This window comes from Tiliqua scincoides, chromosome 3, assembly GCF_035046505.1.
Source record: "Tiliqua scincoides isolate rTilSci1 chromosome 3, rTilSci1.hap2, whole genome shotgun sequence".
Taxonomy (NCBI): Eukaryota; Metazoa; Chordata; class Lepidosauria; order Squamata; family Scincidae; genus Tiliqua; species Tiliqua scincoides.
In genome coordinates, this window is record NC_089823.1 from 20,708,226 (window position 1) to 20,729,606 (window position 21,381).

Here is a 21,381-nt window from a genome sequence, read left to right on the forward strand (position 1 = left end):
TAATTGCATAACAGTGGGGATCGTGGAACGTATCCGCTGTTAACTGGTGCACACCTGTAGTTCAATTCAGGGATTCTTAACTGGGGTATCCATACCTCTTGGGGTTATCAGATTCTGTCCCTGAACAATTTTTAAAAAATAGTTAGATTACTTTATTATCACCATTATCAATATGGATTGAGGTGTTCTGTTCCGAGCTGTCCATATGTAAAGTAAAACAAAGGTATTGACAACTTTTGAAGTTGTACAGATACATAATAGGACTGGTGGTGATGATGATTTTGACAGTCTGGCTAAGGGGATATGAGAACATGTTGAGTAATCCATGGGGGGTATCTAATTGTAAAAAGATTAAGAATCACTGGTCTAATTGGTATTGTGCATCTTTGATTGGTTATGTCAAACTCAAATTTTATTTTCCTGTTGTAAATTTTATTTTATTTTTTTAAATTTTTTTTTTTGCAATTACATTTTGGTTCCAGTGAATTGACCAACTGACTTATTGTTAGTTCTACAATTTTTCTTAACAGTTTCATTTGATAAGTTGTCGTGAAATAAGGGGCTTAAATTCAGATGTTGCTCTGGAAAATGGCCCTTGCACCTTCTTTAATGTATGTGTAAATTCAGTATAAGGAAGCTAATGTAGCTTGCAAAGTTTGCCAAGCTTCCTGAGTTTCTGTTGGCATAACTCAAAATAGTGCTAAGGTTCGGCAACAGAAACAGGTTGCTGTTAGATTACATCAAGCCTCTACTAGCCTAGGGTTGGATTAGGGTAAATTTTTTTAAACTGTTATTTAGAGTATTAGCACATTTAGGAAGGTTATTCCATTATACTTGTTTGATTCCAGAACAAGGGCTTGTGTATAGGTGAAAGGCATAAGAAGAATAACTTTCAGAGCAGGGGCTGTATGCTGCCTTGTAAAAAAATTTTAAGTAGAAAAGTAGAAGTAGAATTTAAGTAGAAACATCTTGAATAATAAATTTCCTAAAGCTCCAGTCATAATGTAAAACTGTTTTTACTTGTAAGGGGCAAGTGTTCTTCTGTGGTCATTCAAGTATATAATAATAATAATAATAATAAAAATAATAATAATAATAATAAAATATGAGTTCATATTTCTTAGAAGAATCACACAATTCCATCATGCCTAATAGTAACAATTGGAATTCTTGTCCTGAATAACATCTAGATAGGATGTGACCACCACCACCACCCTGTGTATGGCATTCAGACCAGCACTCTTTTGTTGGAAGCTCCTTTTATAAGTGGAATGTATGTTTCATTACTGCATGAGGTTCGTGCATGAGCAGAAGGAACCCTACATCAACAAAATACTCTTTCCTATCACAAAAGGGGTTTCTGATGATGGTACTACCCTATGTTTTGAAATGTTAAAGGATTTTCTTCCAGCAAAACCAGTGTCCACATATTTTCTTTCTCCCCCTCCCCCAAGTTTTGTAACAATCTGTATAATCTGCTTCACTTACAGCGCAATCGTGTGCATGTCTACTGGGATATAAGTTCCATTGTGCTAAATGGAGCTTACTCCCTGTCATGAATAAGTACATGTTAGGCCTAGGTTGGCATGTGAAGCCTGAACCAAACTAAAACAGTGTAACTGAGAAATTGCTAGCAGTTCCCAGCTGCAGGAATATGAGTAAATAAACAAGAGGATTTGTTGTCTCTCCTTTGCCTGCCAGGAAGGACAGATAACAAGAATTACAACCAATTGGAATGTTTAGCACCTTGGCAGACAGAGAGGCACCTTATCAAGGGTGATTGAGTGCAGCTGTGGATCTCCAGTTGGGAGGGGTAAGAACTATGAGAGATTAGCAACCAAGCCAACTTCTAGAAGTTTCTGTTCCTCAAGGGTTCTGATTGGACAGTCTTATAAGTATGAAGTCACCTCAGTACTATTAGCATAAGAAGTATAATAATGAGTGCCCAGGGGGTGTGAGGAGCTCCTTCTTGGACAGAGTTTTGGGTGCAACATCCTGCACTCAATGTGAGCTCCATTGTCCATCATGGGCACCTGACCCCATAGGTAGCCCTGGAGCTAAGAGATCTACAACAGTAACTGACCCAGGTGAGAGATAGGTATTAATAGAGATAGCCAGCTAGCTTTATTATTTTATTGCTGATATGTTTCCTAGATGTTTATGCCTCTAGCAATTGCTGCCTTATTGTAGAGTGTGTAAACTTATGTACTTAATAAGCTAAAATATCTTTTACTAAGTTGTTTCACTGTCTGTTGGGGATAAAGGTTCAGAATCCTTCCTAGCCGTTCTACAAGCTACCAAGTGCTTGTTGAGGTCTAGTAACTTGAGAACTGAGGCTTTAATTGGAGAAAGCGCTCAGTGCCTGCAAGGGATAGAATTAAACCTAGAAGGTCTCACTGTCCCTGGACTGAGGCACTGGCAAGTACAGGGTGGTGGCAGTACTACTGGGCAAGGGACCTTTAGGGTTCGAAAACCAAGAACCCTAAGCACCCCAAAAAAACCCTTTGTTTACGACACTCCCAGGAAAGTGTGCATAGGATTGCAGAATTAAGCTTTTTAAAACTTTTCAGCAGCTCTTAAAGTAGTGGTGATGGTTGGTTTTATGTTTAGCAAATTTGGTCTTCATGCATGAGGTTATAATAGATTATAGAAAGCAGTCTTTAAAGTTCCTTTCAGTGCTATGATCCTTAGACAACACACTGAACTTCTGGTTTAACACACACACACACACACACACACACACACTTAAATGATTTGGGCAAGCTACCCTTCTTCATGATATTCCTACCTTTGTGGCAGAAGAACACTATTTAATTGAAATGTAAATTGTTCAGGAAAGTTTTACTTTTAATCTACCCTGTACATAGGTAAAGGAGTTCACTTTCATTCTGTGATATTTTTAATCAATAAAGGCACAAGGCAGTGGGAACCAAGAGGATCTTGCTGATGAAGAGTGCAACAGAAAAACAGTGCTCCTCATGTTAATAACTATGGTTTTATGCTGCAGTCCTGTGTGTGAAAAGCAGGCATTGTTTGCATTTTTCCAGTGTGTAAAGGAGAATGGATTAGAACCCCAGCTTGTAAGAAAGGTATGTAGATGGCAAAACCTAAATACAAATATATAATATACAAGTAATTTATGCTTCATGAATAAAGTATTACTTACCCTGGGGTGGTAATTAAAATTATTAACAGTTATTAACAGTATTTATATACCGCTTTTCAACAAAAAGTTCGCATAAAAATCTTTGTTTTTATGGCGTTATATATGTTGGAACAAACTGTTTTGAGGTCATTGCACCTATAAACGTAACTTTTTGTGTAGTGAAGTGAATGATAGAAACTTACACACGCAGGACTTCTGTGAGCACCTCATTGACCCAGCTATGAAGTGACCTGATGTGGCTTATGTCAGCATTGGAGGGTGGGGGCAACGGGTTAATGAATTCAGGGTCTGCTGAACCTGAGTCTGCTGCCTCTGCGTCCAGCCCACTGTGATCATGAGATGCATTGTTCTGCTCAGTCGAGCAAGGGGTGGGTCATCCACTTCCTTACCATGCTCTATAACAGTTTTTGCTACTTGGAAGTGCGATACTTTTGGTGTAATACAGAGACCATGTGAAAGAAAGAGTGTCTTCATTCATATGGTCCCTTTAACACCAGAAATCCTGTGCTTCTGAGTTTGTGAAATCATGCTTCAGAGTATAGTAAGGGGCTTCAGAGTATAGTAAGGGGCTTCGGTGTATAGTAAGGGGCTTTGTTTTTTCTTTTTCAACTCAGTGGTGGGCAGTGGGACCTGGTCACTGTCAGGTCAGAGCTTTAATTTATAGATAATATAGTAGTACAGATACTAGATTACTGTGATTTTTATTACTGCTATGGATCTCATTTGATATTGCTTTTTGTGTTTGTTTGTTCTAATGTAGATATTAGAAAAAATTTCTGGGACTTTTGGATATAAAGATGTCGAAGACTTCATGAGTACCCACTTAAATTATGTTGTTCTAGAATGGCTGAATTGTGACTACAGCCTTTCTGATTTTCCGTATGTTTTACTGAATTATTCAAGTCTGGAGGAGTTCTACAGGTACATTTCTAAACCTGTGTTTCTAGGTAAAAAAATTTAGAGAATCTTGTGTACTGTAAATATATACTGAGATCAGCCCAAAGATTTGTGCTAAGACAATTCTCTTAAAAGTATTTTTTCATCTATAAAAGTCCCTATTTTTGGGCTCTTTTTGATACATCTAGAATTATCTCTTGCCCCAATAAATGGGTTCATTTTCAGTCAGCAGCAGATTTATACAGGTAACTTATGAGAATATTTTGTCATCTGTCATAAGCCTACAGCCCTTGGATTATTTTGAAGATTAACTTGAAACCAGTGTTCTCTGCCCTATTTGAAATGTAGTTTTTTTCTAACCGTTTTGTCATAATTCTTACAGGCTCTGTTACAAAGTTTTGATTCCACAACTGGTGGCTAAAGAGCAGCTTGAAGAGGTGAAATCCATTGCTGACAAGATTGAAAGAGATGTACAGCAGCTTCTGGCACATTGCTTTCCCCAAATCCTTGTTAATATTCTTCCTTATTTTGCCTTTCAAAATGATGAAGATGGTGAAAGTGTGGAAAAGAGAGAGATAGCTTGTAAAGTCTATGATATACTGACAGATGAAAACTGCCTAGGAAAACAGGTACCTTTTTGTCTTTTACTCAACACTTTCCTGGCCATTGCTTTTTGGAACTCTTCTCCCTTGTTTTTTGCTAATCTTCTCCATTTCTGCTTTGATCTGTGGAAACACATGAGAAAAATATTTTTGAGTACATTTTCCTCCTTCCTTCTCTGCATCCCGAAACTTCCAAATCCTGCAGCCATGTTCCTTTGCCTGACACATCTAATCTCCCTATGTCCCTTTTTCTTCCCATGCTTTCCTCTCTTTGAATTTCTTTTTTGATTTTTGGACCCCAAAATTTGTTTTGTTGCTCTATTCGCCCTCACTTTGTGTCTCTCTTCCGATTGAACTGCACAGCTGTGCCATTGGCCACTGCACAGGATCCTTGCACCCAATTGTTATTTTGTCCATTTGTGCCTGTTAAAACATGTGCTTATCCATGTGCATATACATGTGTGCCATCCATGTGCACTTGTTACACATCTACTATTGTTAAAAAGTGGTATACAATACAGTCGTGCGCCGCTTAATGACAGGGATCGGGACCACAATCCCTGTCAAGCAGGGCTTGGCACAATCCGATTCCTCCGCAGGGAAGGGGATACTCTGCTCCCCTTGCTTTCGGAGGGTTGGGGTGTGCGCCCCCAATGACCACGTGACCACACTTTGTCATCGGTCATGTGATCCCGGCATAAGCCAGTAGGTTACAAAGTGGCACACACCTGTATTCTTAAGAATAGTACTGTGTTAAAAAGCACTACCAGGTAATACTTTTGACTGCATCTAGCTGTCCATAGCTAGAAGGTTTCCCATAAGCACCTATCCTCTTGTCAAACACTTTATGTGAGTGCCCTTCTTGCTTGCCCTACCTCTTGTACATAGGTTCCCTATCTGGAGGCTGAACCTCCTCCAATGTGTGACCCAAAAAATCTTTGAATCTTTGAGAGTTTGTTCTTTATCTGTCCATGATTCTGATGGCTGTTGTTGGCCTACCAGATCTTGAATCTGGCTGCTTTGTCTGCAGATCCTTTCTTCTGAACTTTCATGGGAAAAAGTTGTTCTTCAACTTCACCTTTTTCTTCCAAACCAAATGCACATTTTTGTAGAACATGGTAGCTGATTCTACTGACTTTTGGCCCCAGACCTTAAGTGCTCAAAGGAAATGTGTGACACTACTGTAATATTAAGGGCAAAAAGCTTCTGACTGTTCTCTTCCCTGCTTATATAAAGTTAAAGGGAGGAGTAAAAACCCCTGCTATAATTGAGTAAGAGGCACTTTTTCAAGTGGGTGCTCCTCTTTTATTTAGTAGGCGGAGAGTAACTGGCCCTCCTCACCCCAGCAGTGTCTTTTCTAGTGGCTGCCTGCTGGTGTTCTTTTGCCTCTTTTTAGATTGTGAGCCCTATTGGGACAGGGAGCCATTAGTTATTTGCTTTTTCTCTGTAAACCGCTTTGTGAACTTTTTGTTGAAAAGTTCAACTTTTTGTTGAACTTTTTGTTGTATATCAATACTGTTGTTAATAATAATAAAAAGCAACTAAAACCTGCTTAGCTTAGGCAGCTCTAGGTGTGCACTGCAGATGCCTCCAAAGTTTTCAGTGAGGTCACCACCTGGAGGGATTCTCACTGCCCAATCCTAACCAGTGCCAGAGAAACAGGGCCACTCAGCTCATGCTGTAGCCAGCACTGGGAAGGAGCAGGCTGGAGGTCTCCTCGGGGTAAGAGAACATTCAGAATCACTGGCAGAAGTTTGAGAAACCTTGTGTCGGGCTTTCAAGCCTGGGTGGGAGAATAGGATATGACATGTGCTGCTGACATTGATCCCACCACCCCTACTTGCCTGATTCACCCTCTCCCCACCCTGTTACACTCTCTCCCTGCCCCCATTCTGCCTTCCCCCAACTACTGTGCTGCCCAGTGGGAGCTTACCTGAATAGAGCTCCTATTTGGATCCAGCATTAGTGGGACAGTGCACGCCTTCCTGCCAGCGCTCCTTACTCACTAGATGTTGCAAAGTGCTTTATGAGCACCCTCAGCAGTATAGCAGTTGCTGCACCAGCTTTGCAGAGGTTTAGGATTGTGCCTTCATTCTCTTAAAGGGTCTGCTGCCTCCCCAGGTGAGTTGGTATAGAGCCATGAGTTGTCCTTGTTCATCTCATCGTGTTCCATAGCCTCTCCAGTTTTTCCTTATACCCTTCTCTTTCTTTATGAAATGGTTGCTGTAGTGCCTTGCTGGTAAAGAACCTCTTTTTCCAAGTTTTGCTTTAGGAATCTTCTGTGGTTTATTGTGTGTGTATTGTGTGTGTCATTAGCTCTGTAGAGGAAGTGGGAGGGATCTCTTATCACAGACCTAACTGAAGTCTGTTCTCAAATTGCCTTCCTCTTGGTGGATGGTGAGGTGATTCTCCAGTGTTTTGAACCACTGTGTGGTGAACTGGAGAAAATTCACAGATAAGCATGTTATTCAATTTTTATATAGACTACTTGTTCATTAAATGTTGGTGTATTCACCTTCTATTGATTTTCAGATTTATGACACTCAACCCTTATATCGTTTTGACAGCTGATGGAGAATTTATTCCATAGTCATTTTGCAGAGATTGTGGTAGAGGTGCTGATGACCTTACATGAGCCAGTTCATATCAAGGCAGGAGAAAATGCTGACCTAACAAGATTTGCTGGGTACAGTATGCCTTTATCTATTACATGTTAAATATCATACGTGAGTGAGTGAGTGAGAGATTTTATTTGTAGACTTGTTGCCTATGTTGGTTACTTTAAATGTCAAGCATATGCTTAGGAATCGGATGTAGAGACATGCTGGTGTTTGTCAAGAGTAGGAAATAAAGTAACAGGTGGGCCCTCAGTATCCATGGGGGATCCGTTCCAGGACACCCTGCGGAGGATGAAATCCATGGGTCTTGGGCTCTCTGATCCTCCAGAGGTGGCCAGAGCTGTGCTCCGGTTGCCTCCAAAGGGTGTTCTGAGGCCTTTGGGAGGTACTAAAACATCACTTCCAGAAGTGACCTTCGGAGGACTGGGAAAGCCCACTGTACTAAAATCAGTTGGGAAGGTGGCAAGTTAGAATCAAAAGTAATAGGAGAATCTGTGAATTGTAATTGTGCACATAATAATAGGTCATCCAGTTAGACCAGGGATGTCCAAACTTTTTGATAGGAGGGCCACATCATCTGTCTGACACAGTGTCAGGGGCCAGGAAAAAAAAGAATTAATTTACATTTCAGATTTGAATAAGTTTACATAAATTTACATAAATGAGTGTATTGGAGATGAAACTTACATGAATTAATGAAGGTCTTGCAATAGCTCAAGGCCTATAAAACGGCTTGCACAAAGCAAGACTGACCTTTCCTTCACTTGCACAAAGCTAGGCCAGCCTTTCCTTCACCTTTCACTGTGATGTATCGCAGATGTGAAAAAGCAAGCAGTGGAGGGAGCCCTCATCCCACGAGAGGTCAAACAGTCGCCCTCACGCTGAAAGCAGTTGCATCAGGCCAGCATGGGCTCCAGCAAGTTTCCAGAGGGCCAGAGGTTCATTGGAGACTAGGGGCCCGCCACAGGCTGGATTGGGAGTCCCTGAGGGCTGCAAATGGCCCCCAGGCTGGGGTTTGGACACTCCTGAATTAGACCTTTATAATTTTTGCTTGTGTATTTACAGGGGGAAAGTTTTTTTTAAATAGTCGTCTCTTAATTGTGCTTTATTTTTGTAGATCCTTTCCAAAATACATTGTCTGTGATCTTGCTTTACAGTTCACACTGAAATACAGCTTTGACAAATGTGTGCACCCTGATGCAAAATGGGATCACACAATGGTGGTCTCTGCATATGTAATAAAAAGTGTAAGCCAGACTTGCTTGTGTACTTTTGTCTAGCATGAGTGATGCTTTCATCTCTTGGACTGGTTTACAAACAAGGAAGAGTTTCCAGCTTTGCATGAGCTGTGGTTTTAATAAGTTAGAATTCCAGTGGCAAAAATGGAAAAGGGCAGGGGAGAGAGTGCATAGGCTTGAGTTTTCTTGAGGGGAGAGAAGTGTGCCTCTTCTGCTTGTAGGCTTCTCTGAGGTAGCTGGTGGGCCACTTTGGAAGCTGGGGTGCTTCACCAGATGGGCATTTGGCCTGATACAGCAGAGCTTTTCTTATGAGCATAATTTGGGGGGGGGGCGTGCTTGGGAAGAAAGATCTGTCTGTCTTAGACACACTGAGTTTGAAGTGACTGTGGAGCATCCAAGCAATTGTTTCTTGAGTTGGAGGGAAGGAGAAAATTCTGGAATAGAGAGGTATAGCTGGGTGCCATTGTACATATGGTACTGAAAACCAGGAATGGGAACTCGTCAGGTGACTCGAACTCGAGTCACGAAAACACATTTTTTCCTGACTCATGATCTCATGAGTAATGTGCATGGAAGACTTGGAAAGGAAGGGAGGTTTGATATTTTCTTTGTCTGAGTTAGGGCTGGAGAAGAGGCCCAAGGGGGTTCTTGCCTTACGATTGGCTGGTGAAGCCCAGGGAGGGGGGATGCAGTTCATAGTGATCACCCCCATTTTTTTCCACGGTGGGCTTTTTAAAGGGGGCAACTCAACCCAAGTCTTTTAGAATTGTGAAAGGGTGACTCAGCAACTCTGAAAGTGCCCCTGTTATGACTAGCTTTCTAGTGAAGTCAAAGGGGGGTGGTGACTCTACTCAAGCTGTGCTGGGTTTTCCCATGCCTGCTGAAAGCTATGGAATTTGATAAGATAACCTAGGGACAGCATGTATAGACAAAGAACAATGGGTATAGGAACAGAGCCCTGAGGGATTGGGACAGAGCAAGAGAATGTGGGGGAAGCTTTTCCTCTTTGGAAAACCTTTAGTATGATTAAACATGTACCTTTAGAATCTTAAGCTATAATGACCCCTTCGGTATTGACTGATATCCAAGTCAGGTTAGCAATATTAGAACTATCTTATTGATGGATTAAAAATGTGTCCTCCTACTTAAAATATCTATGTTAATGTAGATTTAGCTGTTCTGAGATAATCTAATCTCCTTTTGTTTAGTCACATTTATACCTGTTTGCAAGTGTGTTTTTTTTTGTTTTTTTTTTTGGTAGCTTCTTCAAGGTTTTGAAAAGTTTGCAATATTTTTAAATTCTTTCAGAGATCTGGATCCTGCTCCGAATCCCCCTCATTTCCCATCTTACGTCATCAAAGCAACACTGAATCATGTTAGCACTTGCCATAAAACAAAGCTGAAAAGTCCTATTGCAATTCTTTCCAAGAATCCTGTAAGTAACCAATGTTCACCTTTGTCTGTGACATTTTCATATATTATATATATGTAACATATGTGTATAATATATTCATACACATATATACACACATTTAGCATATATAATATGCATTTTATATATTTTAATATGTTTTTTCTGTTTCTTTAGGAGTCATTCCAGAAAATCTTACTCGCCATATGTAAGCAAGCATCTGGAACAAGCAATATTTTCAAAAAACATAGGATTCTTATCATATATCATTTTTTTGTTAATTTATTACTAGAAGAAATAAAGAATGGTCTGGGAGGAGCATGGGCTTTTGTACTTAGAGATGTCATTTATACTGTGATTCACCACATCAGCAGCAAGTAAGTGAGTTAACTAGAAAGGGGGGGGGCTTCAGTTAAATATTCATTCGGTATGGTTTATATAGCATGTATGGTTGCACAATAGAAGAGCATCTTCTTTGCTCAGTCCCTGGCATCTCTAGGTTGGGCAGAGAAAAATTCTTAACGTCAGAGAGTTGCTGCCAGTCAGTGTCGGCAATACTGATGGCTCAGTTCTAATCCAGGAGCAGTGACTGACAAAGCATGTAAGCTCCCACCAGGCGGCACAGGGGTGGGGGAGGGCAGAATGGAGATGGAGTGTAATAGGCAGGAGGGGGGTGGGATCAGTGCTGGCTACCCTACGCTCTCTCCTCCTGGTCCTGAAAGCCCTACATGAGGCTCTTCAGACTTGCACCAGCGATTGCACTGACACATATCCAAGTAGCCCCATTGTGTAGGCTGGGGCTCTACACACGGTAAGGGAACAAATGTTCACTTACCCAGAGGAGACCACTAGCCTGCTCAGTCCCAGTGCTGGATACAGTGTGGGCCATGTGGTCCTGCTGTGCCAGTGATGTTTAGGACTGGGTTGAGAGTTAGGTGGAGCAATGGTTTAATATGCTATAAGGCAGCTTCATATATCTCATACTAGACTGGTCAATTTAGCCTAAAACTGTCTGACAGTCAGAGTCTCAAACCAAGGTCTTTCCCTGCTTTGCTATCCAAGAGACTTTTTATGTGGAATGCCAGGGATTGAACCTGGAACGTGCTACTGAAATATCAAATTATTAAGGGCCCAATCCTATCCAACTTTCCAACAGTGGTGCAACCAAAATGCAGCCCCATGGTAAGGGAACAAATAAGAACATAAGAACAGCCCCACTGGATCAGGCCATAGGCCCATCTAGTCCAGTTTCCTGTATCTCACAGCGGCCCACCAAATGCCCCAGGGAGCACACCAGATAACAAGAGACCTCATCCTGGTGCCCTCCCTTGCATCTGGCATTCTGACATAGCCCATTTCTAAAATCAGGAGGTTGCACATACACATCATGGCTTGTAACCCGTAATGGATTTTTTCTCCAGAAACTTGTCCAATCCCTTGAGGAGACCTCTGTGACAGCCTCCCCACCACAGGATACAGTGCACGCCCCATTGGCACAGGAAAATTGGATAGGAAAATTGGATAGGATTGGGCCCTAAATCCTTTAAGATGTATGTTGTTTCATTTATTTAGGGGTTGACAGGAACTTTCTGTTTTTCTCTTGCTGTAAAATTGTTCGTATAATTCCTGTTCAATCATTTGCTTATTTAAATATTTATTCTATAATATATGCATCATACTTTTAGGATCTACAGCTTCTAGGATCTAGTGTTTTCAGCGCTGTTAGTTTTGCAAGTGATTAATTTCATTTTTGCCTTGCTCTAGAACTGTATTGCATATTCTGGCTTGCTCAAGCATAGCATAAGATATACCCTTACATATTGCAGTGTGTTTTCAGTTAGTTTTTTATGTGCTAGGCCTGTGATCCTCAAAGGTGTATCACTTCGGAGCTTCTTGCTGTGTTGTGACCTTCTTAGTCGAGTTTGCCGTGCAGCAGTCAAATATTGTGGAGACGCCCTGGGAAGTCATCTCCATGTTATTGTGGGTACACTAGTACCTGTAGTTGGAGAACAACCTGAAAGCGAAGAAGAGGTAAACTCACAAACTTTTTTGGAAAAACTCCTTCTGAAAAAGGTTTGCCATGTAGTATAGGAGCTGCTGTTTTGAAATAAAAAAGCCCAGCCTTTCGCCCCTGTAGTTCATAACTAATTGCACAATCCTTTAGATAACTTTGCTATTGTGCATGCAGGTCTACACTGTTAGTTCAGTGGCAAAAGTTACAGGAAAGCCAAAACAGTAATAAAATCTTCATGATCAAATGAATACTACGGTCATGGTCAAATGCATCCCTCATAAACCACAAAGAGAAGATTCTTGTCTTTGTTCAACTAAGAATTGAACATTGGCTGATCCTTGCTAGTGAAGAGAGCAGCCCCTATCCGTGTATGTGTGTCAAACTGCAAATGAGAATACTTAGTGTTCTCTTTCCCCTGCCATAGCTTAAAGCTGTGCCAGAACGGGCTGCGGTGTATGCTATGGTAGGGAGACAGATCTTGGGAGGGGAACGGGAAAATATTTTCCTTTATGCCTTCATAAGCTTCCCTATCACCAAGAGTTCCGTATCAGCTCTTTAGTTGGCACAGGTCTGAGAAGGTAAAGGGGGCATGTTGGCTGCTCCTGGAGGGAACAAGTTACTTGTGCTGGGTGCCTCCCCCTCCCATCTCTGCCAGACCTCCCACCCTTCCCCCATTTTGCCCTCCCGGCCAAGTCACCTTTGCCAGTGAGCACTCCTGTTCCTACTGCCACACACAGGGCTTCTATGGCCTCCTCAGCAACATTCCATAAGCATGCGGTTCACATGCTGCCTGAGTGCCATTTGTAACAGCTATAAAGCAGCTACTTCTGCCAGAACGCTAGTTCCGTCAGTAGTAGAGCCCAGTTCGTGGGATATACAACAAATGAAGAAGAGATGCTTATAATTTGCTTTCATTCCTCTGTTCCTGTCTTTCATTTGATTTAGGTCTTGGGTTTGTTGAGATACCTGGTGATAGAAAACAAGGACAACGAAAACCTGTACCAAGCAATTAAGCATTTAGATCCTTTTCCTGATCATCCTGCTTTTAAAGAACTGCGTATTGCTCAGCGAAAGATAAAATACGTTAATGGAGATTTTTCTCTTTTAGAGGTACTGTAGCCAGTCAGTCTGTGAAATCATACATAGCATGTTTGATTCAAGGATTTTAATCTCATTCAAAAGCAACAGTACAGACTGTGTTGAGAATCTTTTCATTCTGCTTAAGTGGGAAGGCTTGTCCGTTATATTTACTAGTTATATAAGTAGGTCTGTGCTGGACATATCTATTTGTATACTTATTATAAATTTGATGTTTGCAGGAAATTAACCATTTCTTATCCGTAAATATCTCTGATTCACTACCATTAACAAGACTTGAAGGCTTAAATGATTTGCGCAAACAACTTGAACAGAATAAAGATCAGATGAAGGACCTTATGAAAGAATTTCAGGGTATGGACTTGAGACCATGTACGCTTGTTTTGGTGTATGCTGTGTACTTAGTATCAAAGCTACTGTCACCAAAGTATTTTAGAAAAAGTACTGTAGTGGGGGTAAGAAAATATCAATATGAGACAAGTTTGGTGGTTAGACTATAACTGGTGTTTAATTTCACAAATGTAGCTAAACAAGTTCTATGAATTATAATAAATGCAAATGCTTTTTCCTCTCAGACACTTGGTATATCAAAGTATTATGTTTAAGATTTGGGATTTAACATATCTGTAAAAAGTCAAAATACTACTTAGGGTACTCTGGAATCCTTAGATTAAAAGTATTACAGGCGAACAAATACAGAATTTAATTAAACTTGTGTATACATTTATGTCATAAGCCAGTGCAAGGCTACTGAGAAGCAAGTTCCACTGAGTAAGCAAGTTCAGTGGGACTTACTTGGAGAAAAATGTATATTAGATTGCTGTCTTAATGTTGCTTTTAATTCTTTTTCTTTCAAATGGTAGAAAACCCAAAGGACTGTGTAGTAGTGAAGCTGATGGCATGTTTGTTACAACTCTCAAAAACAGCTGTGAATAATACTGATCCAGTTTTGGGTAAGTAAAGTAGCCATTTGAGTATAGCCCCAGTAACAGCATTAATAAAAAGATGTTTTCATTGTAAACCCATATACAGTTTGACAGTTCCTCACCCCAGCAGATAACTTCAAAAAAATGTAATGCAAAAGATGACAATTTGAAGGCAGTCTTCCTGTAATTTACATTTAAAAAATGGGATCTTATATAGTCATTAGTAAATAATGTTTAATGTTTTTGCATTACTTTATCTCTCTTTCTTAAAAAATGTTTATGTTAATTTATGTATTAGCCAACTCTAGGCAGTTGAATAGCCCTAAAAACTAGGACATTTTGGTCGTTATAGTATAGCATTTTGGTTTTTTCCCGAAATGAAAGCCTAATTCACTAGTATAGAAGGTCATGCAATAAATTTTCCATGATCTTCATAGCCTGCAAACTTTTTTAAATTTTGTGAACATCTATTGATTTTTAACCCTTTCAAAATGGGTTACAAATCTTTTTAAAAATCATTTTACTTGGTAGAAACCTAATCTCCCTCTTTAACCCGCGTTCTTTCAATGACAGCCTTTATATGGGGAAATAAGAATAAAGATAGAAAAAAGCCAAACAGTAAAATGAAGGATGGGAAGTAAAGTGAGGAAGGAGGGACACAGATGGAAGTGAGAAGGATTTGGTATGATGTATTCCTCTTGATATATGGGGACTCATTTTCACAGAGTTCCTTTTACCTCTGAAAATAACATTTGAGACCTCATGTTGTCAATCTGTATCACTGAGTATTCAGTTATGTGAGGCATCCATAGATATGGACCATAACTACAATACGGAGAGCATTAAAGTTTTGTGCACTCTGCTAATTATGGGTCATATTCTGCAAATTGTTCGAAAACTGGCTTGACATGCACATATAACATCAAGATGAATGTATCTGTGGTCAAAATTAAGCAGAAAATGCAACATATTAAAACAGTAAATGTCTTTGCATTTAATATAACAGCAGCAAAGAAATATAAAAGTGGCTTGTTTGTATTTTGAACACACATGCTGAACAATCTCTGAGTTTATAATGTTAATATTTGCATTTACAGGAGCAGTTGGAAGTTGTTTGGGAGAAATCGGTCCTATTAATTTTTCTACCACAGCTTTGCAACTTCACAAAAGTGCATCCTATTTAAGTGCAGTTGATCTTTTTGAAGATAGAGAACTTCAGTGGGCCTTCATAATGCTGACTGTCATAAATAATGTTTTAATAGATCAATGGTAAGTTCACCAGTAAATATTGCATATAGCAATTACATGCTGCTATTAAATGTGTATAGTATCTGAATTCTAAAACACTTGTTTTTTCAGTATTGAAGTTCGATCAGCTGCTGCTACTTGTTTGAAAAACATTTTAGCCACCAAAACCGGTCATGCATTTTGGGAGAATTGCGAAAGCAGAGCAGATCCCATGCTAACATACTTGCAACCTTTCAGAACATCAAAGAAAAAGGTATTTTCTGGTACATAAAACTACATGCAGATCCTTTTCTCTAATTGGAAGAGGACACTCTGTGCCAGTTAGCTTTTCTCAGCTACTTCCACAGACAGATCCAAAAATATTCAACTTGAAAGTCTTCTGGTGGGAGGAGTCCTTTCCAGTTCCAGTTCTGCTTCCACCAAGAGAACAGGGGTTTTCAGGAGCTCCAGTAACTGTCACCCTCCCACTTACAGCTCCAACACTTCTAAAAATTTTCTTTGTCTCCCTTATCATTTAAGTATATAATGTAGAGAGGGAAGTCTTCTCCACCTGAAAAGCCTCATAAATCCACAATCTTCCTAACTGTTAGGCAGGCTTCTTTTCTTTCTTCTCCTCAAGAAAAGACCATGCCTCCCTGGAGAACACCTGCTGGAGGATTGTAAACAACCCTACTCCTGAGTAGCCTGACAGATTCCTGAGCCCAGGAAGAACCCACAGAGTGTTAATTGACCTGGAACTACAACCATAATACTTTAGCTGCTGAGATTATATTTAGAGGCTTTAAAGATTATTTCCCTTTTACTGCCCACTTCATCATATGGAGGAAAGGTATTGTGAGCTGGGCAAAGAAAAATTGATATTTGTGATCGCTCTCAAGGAAGTGATATATAACTTGATAAAGGTGGTTTAATGAATACTTGATTTCTCTTTTTTGTTTTGTTTTTAAACCAAATAATATTAGTTCTTTGAAGTGCCAGGAACTGTAGCAGAAATGCCTTCAGATCTGGATAACCCAAATCTCTGGATTCCTCAGAGTGGAAGCCATGATGTGTGGATTAAGACCTTGACCTGTGCATTATTGGAAAGTGGAGGGGTGAAAAGTGAAGTCCTTCAATTACTGAAGCCATTGTGTGAGGTAAAATTAAACTTATTATAGTTATCTTGCATGACAGCTGTAGCTCGGCCTTGTGCTTGCTGTTTGTTTTGCTGCTCTTACATTGTCTGGTTTCCATTACTTGATTGTTTTTCATTGTATGAATCAGCTGGAGATAGGAAATTTTATTTTTTGAGGGAAAAATAAATTTATGAAATATTTTTACAGTTGGTCCTCATTCACAGGCTCAGAATCCACAGGTTTCAGAATCCACAGGTTTCAGTAAATGCAGGTGCAGAGCCTGCAGCTGGAGGGCCTCGAAGGACCTCCCAGACATTACCGGAAGGCACTTCTGGTCACATCAAGAGGTGTTCTGAGATCCTCCAGCTCAAGATTTAATTATCTGCGGAATTGGTATCCCAAGGGTTTCTGGAACTGATCCCCCACAGAATACACATTCTATATGTTTGGTTTCCTAGAGATTGTAGTAGGCAAACTAATAGTGTGGATTTTCAATAACCTGTTTAATTTGTTCTAGGTTCAAACAGATTTTTGCCAGACCGTTCTCCCATACTTGATTCATGATATCCTGCTTCACGATTCAAATGCATCCTGGCAAACTCTTTTGTCCACTCATGTCCAGATGTTCTTCACAAATTGTTGTAAATATGCTCTGACTCCCAGCAGGTCTTCAACACCTGCAAATTCAGATTCAGGTAATGCTATAAAACTTCGCCCCCCCTCCCAAAAAAAAAATCTTAGATGTGATTTGTGTGAAATGATTTGCTTCTTTGATGTTTAAAATGTCAACTTTTTAAGCTAAGTTTTAGGAGATTAAAGTACCTTTGTTTATTTTCCTTAAAATTAGTATTTATGTAGTACTATCAGTGTGCATTTTACTTTACAGAATCACCTAAGTAGGTCCCTATCAAGGAGTTGACAATCTAAATTTCAACATTGGGGAAAGTTAACCACTTCCTGTTTAAATTTGGAGGTAGTTTCATCAAGCAGTCAGGCTCTGTGGCACTATAAATTTCAATGCTTATAGCAGCCTGTTTAAACAAGAAAATCTTGCCTTGGTAAGCTTTTAAACAGTGTTAATGAGTGATGGGGGGGCATGCAGCCATCTGTTTTTATAGCATTCCCTCTATCTGTGGGAAGTCCGAGGAATGGATCCCTTGCAGATACGGAGGCATGCCTGTAACTGAGACAGCATAGTTTGATAGGTGCTATTTTTCAGTGGATTCAAATTCTTGTTCTATCATGAATCAACTACTTAAACCTATGGGACAGTCTCTATTTTTCAGATTCAGGTTTCCATTGAAAATTGGTTTATTATTGATCTGTCATCAAATACCTATGAAGATTAATAAATTTTCAGAATGCCTCTGAATTCTGAATTCTTAAGTGTAATTAACAATAATAATGTATTTCTAGTCCCATTTGATGTGAAACGCGAAATATCTTGAATTCATAAAGTAAGAATTTCTATTCACTAGCTTAATATCTAAAGTTTGTTTTTTTAAATCTAGATTTAGAGATCCCTGTTCGTGGAAGTGTGGATAAAATATCTCAGTGGACAATGCTTGCTGTGGTCGATTACTTAAGAAGGCAAAAGCGGTGGGCTTAATTTTTGTGTTAGCCATTTCCTTATTTTCCTGTATCTTTATTTTGCAAGAGTAATCAAGTTTTAGACACAGGGTCTGTGTGTATTAATCTCAGACTCTTGTTTTATTAAACAAGATACTAATTAAACAAGATATGTTGGAAATAATAAACACTGAAAGCGATGTTATATTTTAACCTATTGTAGATTAAAGCAAAACAACTTCGAACACCTTTGTAAAGGTATTGAATCATTCTGAATTACTGTAAAATTACTGTTCATATGTTTCTTTCTCACTTTAGTCTTTTGTCTGTTCAACAGATTATCAGGTATTAGTACAAGTCAGGTGTTAATATGTGCCTTGTTTAATTTAAAGCAATTTTATAGTACATAAGAACAACCCACTGGATCAGGCCATAGGCCCATCTAGTCCAGCTTCCTGTATCTCACAGCGGTCCACCAAATGCCCCAGGGAGCACACCTGATAACATATTTGTTTCAATGTTTTCTGTATCCAGGAATTCTTCAAGTACAGTTTTTGAAGACAGCTTCTGGCTGGACCTCAATTACCTTCAAGTTGCCTTGGCTGCCCAGTCTTGTGCTGCTCACTTTACAGCTTTGCTATATGCAGAAATCTATGCAGACAAAATAAAGCTAGACAAACAGAGAAGGTACTTCTGTTAAATGCAACCTGTTCACATTTAAATGGAAATTATGGCATCGTTTATACTTTAATAAAAGGAGAGCTCTGCCAGTTGTAGAATTAAATCCACTTGTTTTGGAAAGAATTTACTTGTACAGAATATATAGCAAATATATTTATCTACCTTGTTCTGCAAACCGATACACACACTTTCCTGGGAGTAAGCTCCACTGAATATAATGGAACTTAATTCTGATATGTAGGATCTTGCTGTTATAGATGTCAGACCATTTGTATATTTACATCCCAATCTTACTGAGGACTTATAACTTGGGTTTGCAAGATTGTCGTAAGTCCTCATATGGCATCATAAAAGGCTCGTGGTTGTCAAGCACTTTGGTGCCACCGACACAAACAGCGAGAGGACCTGTCCATGTGCCAGCAGCTCCCAGATACCATGCACAGCAGTTAAGATGGCAGCGGGGCCAGTTCGAAGATGGAAAGAGGAGGATTGCGGCAGGAAGTGGGACAGGCGGGAAAGTTAGAAAGCAGGAAGATGAATCTCAGCAGCACTAATGCATGCCAGGTTCTATCCCCATTTTTTTTGGCCTTTCTGTGGATTTATGCCAGCTAAGCAGCTGCTATAGGTCCAAGGAGACCCACTGATTGCCAAGCAGCCTATGGAGAAGTAAAACATCTTTTTACTTTCCTCTCCTGGGCTGTCTGGTTGTACCTTCCCCCACAGCATACAACACATACTCTTATCCTCAGTTGCATCATGTAGGATAGTGGGAGATAGGATTGGGTGTTAACCTCATATTGTCTACTCCAGTTGGTGGTCGCCAGGACCTCAAGCTAGTGTCTTTCCTGGTCCTGCTGTTGTCTTTTTTTATGCATAGTTGCTAGCAATAGGCTCTACCACAGAGATACATGGCCCTCTCCCTTGGTACAGTTTTTTCTAGGTGTCCAGGCAGGCCTGGCTGAGTAACTGGGAATTATGAGTACCTAAGTATAATTTAGAGTGATGGTTAGGAAACTTTGAAAGAGAGCCTCTTTGAAGCCATAAAAACAATGCATATCCACCTTTAGGCCCAATTTTTATTCCATTTCTGCAGATCTACATCCAAAGCTGTCAGATGTCTAACATTCAATATGGAAAGCCAGAATTTAACACTTGCTTCTCTGAGTGAGCAAACTAAAGAAGAAACTGGGATAAGTTTGCAGGTATAGTTCATCTTTGACACAAAGTATTTGCCTCCTGAGATAATTCAACAGCAGATTTGTATATAAGACAATGAACACATACGTTATAATTACTTAACAATGATGTCGCCCCACTGATCTCCATAAACTATATGATTTGCTTTTTAAGTGTCAGGGTATTGGGAAAGGGAATTCTTGTACTTTGATATGAATCATAGCAAAAATGATGCTTTGAAACTCAAATCAAGTTCCAGGTACTGAAGAAGACTTTAACTGTAAACTCTTGCCTCATGCAGCCTTGTATGTGACTTTGTTTAGTCCCGTGATTGTAGATTGTGGCCAGGATCACTGGAATTGCAGACTTTCTTTCAACAACAGCTTCCCTCCCCCCCCCCCCCCCCCAAAAAAATAATTTTCAGGGAAGGTACCTGAAGAAGGCAATCTGATGGAGGGGGAGTAGCACATTGTGGTTAGCATGCACACATGCACCCCTTTCTGCTCCTTGCTTTCCCTGTTTACTGGTCCAGCAGCTGAATGGGGAGTAACTGGGAGTAACTGCTGCTATCATCAGAAGCTAAAGGGAATCAGGCAGACGAGGGCCTTTTGGGGGGGAAAAAACCCTCTCAGAAGAGCACTGAATCCTAGTAATTCTTATTTAATCAAATTGCAGCAGATGGAATAATCAGATATAACAACCCACTGTGTTATTCTGCCTAATCCAGGCTCACAAGTGTCAAAATATTACTGGATAATTCAAAAATCTAAAAAGAACAGAAATTAAACAAAATTGAAAAAGGGGGATTAGAAAAAAGCACAAGCAGGGTAATGAAAAATACCTAAACTCAACTGGATAGACAAAAAGCAAAACTTGATCAAATTAGGTAGAGTAACTAGTAATACCCAACAGGTGGAGCTGAGAGACTACTCAAGAACCAAGCACAAAAAAGCCCTATGGAAAAAATTTGATTATAATTCCCTATGTCAGCAGTTCTCAAACTGTGGGTCCGGGATCCACCAGTGGGTCGTGACTCAATTTTGGTGGTTCTTGAAATTGACAAGGCAGATTAGGCTCTGTGCAGCAAGCTGCTATTTGGGAAGGGGGGAGCACTGCTACGCAATCACAATTAAAGCTGCACTCCATGGCATTTATAAATCAGGCAGTAGCCTCTAGGGCAGCTCTGGCCAAACTAAGGCCTGCAGGCTGGATCCTGGCAGGTGAATCTGTGCTCCAAGTCCAGGCAGGCACCCAAATCTACTAACTCAGCAAACCTTGGCCATGGAGGCTGATAGATATGGGTTCCAAGTCTGGGCAAGAGCCCAGGTCTACCTGCTCAGCAAACGTCAGCCACAGAGGCCAAAGTTCATTTGGGAGTCCAGGTCTACCCAGTTGGTTTATCTGGATTTAAGGTAGTGTCATGCCCCCACCCCAAACACAAACACTGGATCTGCCCCTACTTTAGAAATCCTGGCAGTTCGAACAGAAACACACATGAGCACCTCTATGCTTTGCAACTCAAGTAACCTAGGTTTAATGTTATTAGATTAACTTGATAGGTGGAGTAGAGCCCACTTTGCCTCTCCATCCTGCCTTGTTTCCTAGACAGGCAGGTTTGGCTG

At 40.2% G+C, this 21,381-nt stretch overlaps 1 protein-coding gene across 1 annotated transcript in view; it reads left to right on the top strand.

Moving 5' to 3' along the window:
• Nucleotides 1–21,381, top strand: part of ATM (ATM serine/threonine kinase) — a 67,357-nt gene that overhangs the window by 23,422 nt on the left and 22,554 nt on the right. The window contains exons 23-39 of the mRNA XM_066619417.1: nt 2,913–3,089; nt 3,927–4,087; nt 4,446–4,692; nt 7,233–7,351; nt 9,830–9,956; nt 10,110–10,309; nt 11,789–11,963; nt 12,892–13,056; nt 13,266–13,398; nt 13,908–13,997; nt 15,068–15,239; nt 15,330–15,471; nt 16,181–16,354; nt 16,851–17,028; nt 17,845–17,932; nt 18,437–18,589; nt 19,677–19,785. Coding sequence (XP_066475514.1) covers nt 2,913–3,089; nt 3,927–4,087; nt 4,446–4,692; nt 7,233–7,351; nt 9,830–9,956; nt 10,110–10,309; nt 11,789–11,963; nt 12,892–13,056; nt 13,266–13,398; nt 13,908–13,997; nt 15,068–15,239; nt 15,330–15,471; nt 16,181–16,354; nt 16,851–17,028; nt 17,845–17,932; nt 18,437–18,589; nt 19,677–19,785 — 2,610 coding nt within the window. The remainder of the gene's footprint in view (nt 1–2,912; nt 3,090–3,926; nt 4,088–4,445; nt 4,693–7,232; nt 7,352–9,829; nt 9,957–10,109; nt 10,310–11,788; nt 11,964–12,891; nt 13,057–13,265; nt 13,399–13,907; nt 13,998–15,067; nt 15,240–15,329; nt 15,472–16,180; nt 16,355–16,850; nt 17,029–17,844; nt 17,933–18,436; nt 18,590–19,676; nt 19,786–21,381) is intronic.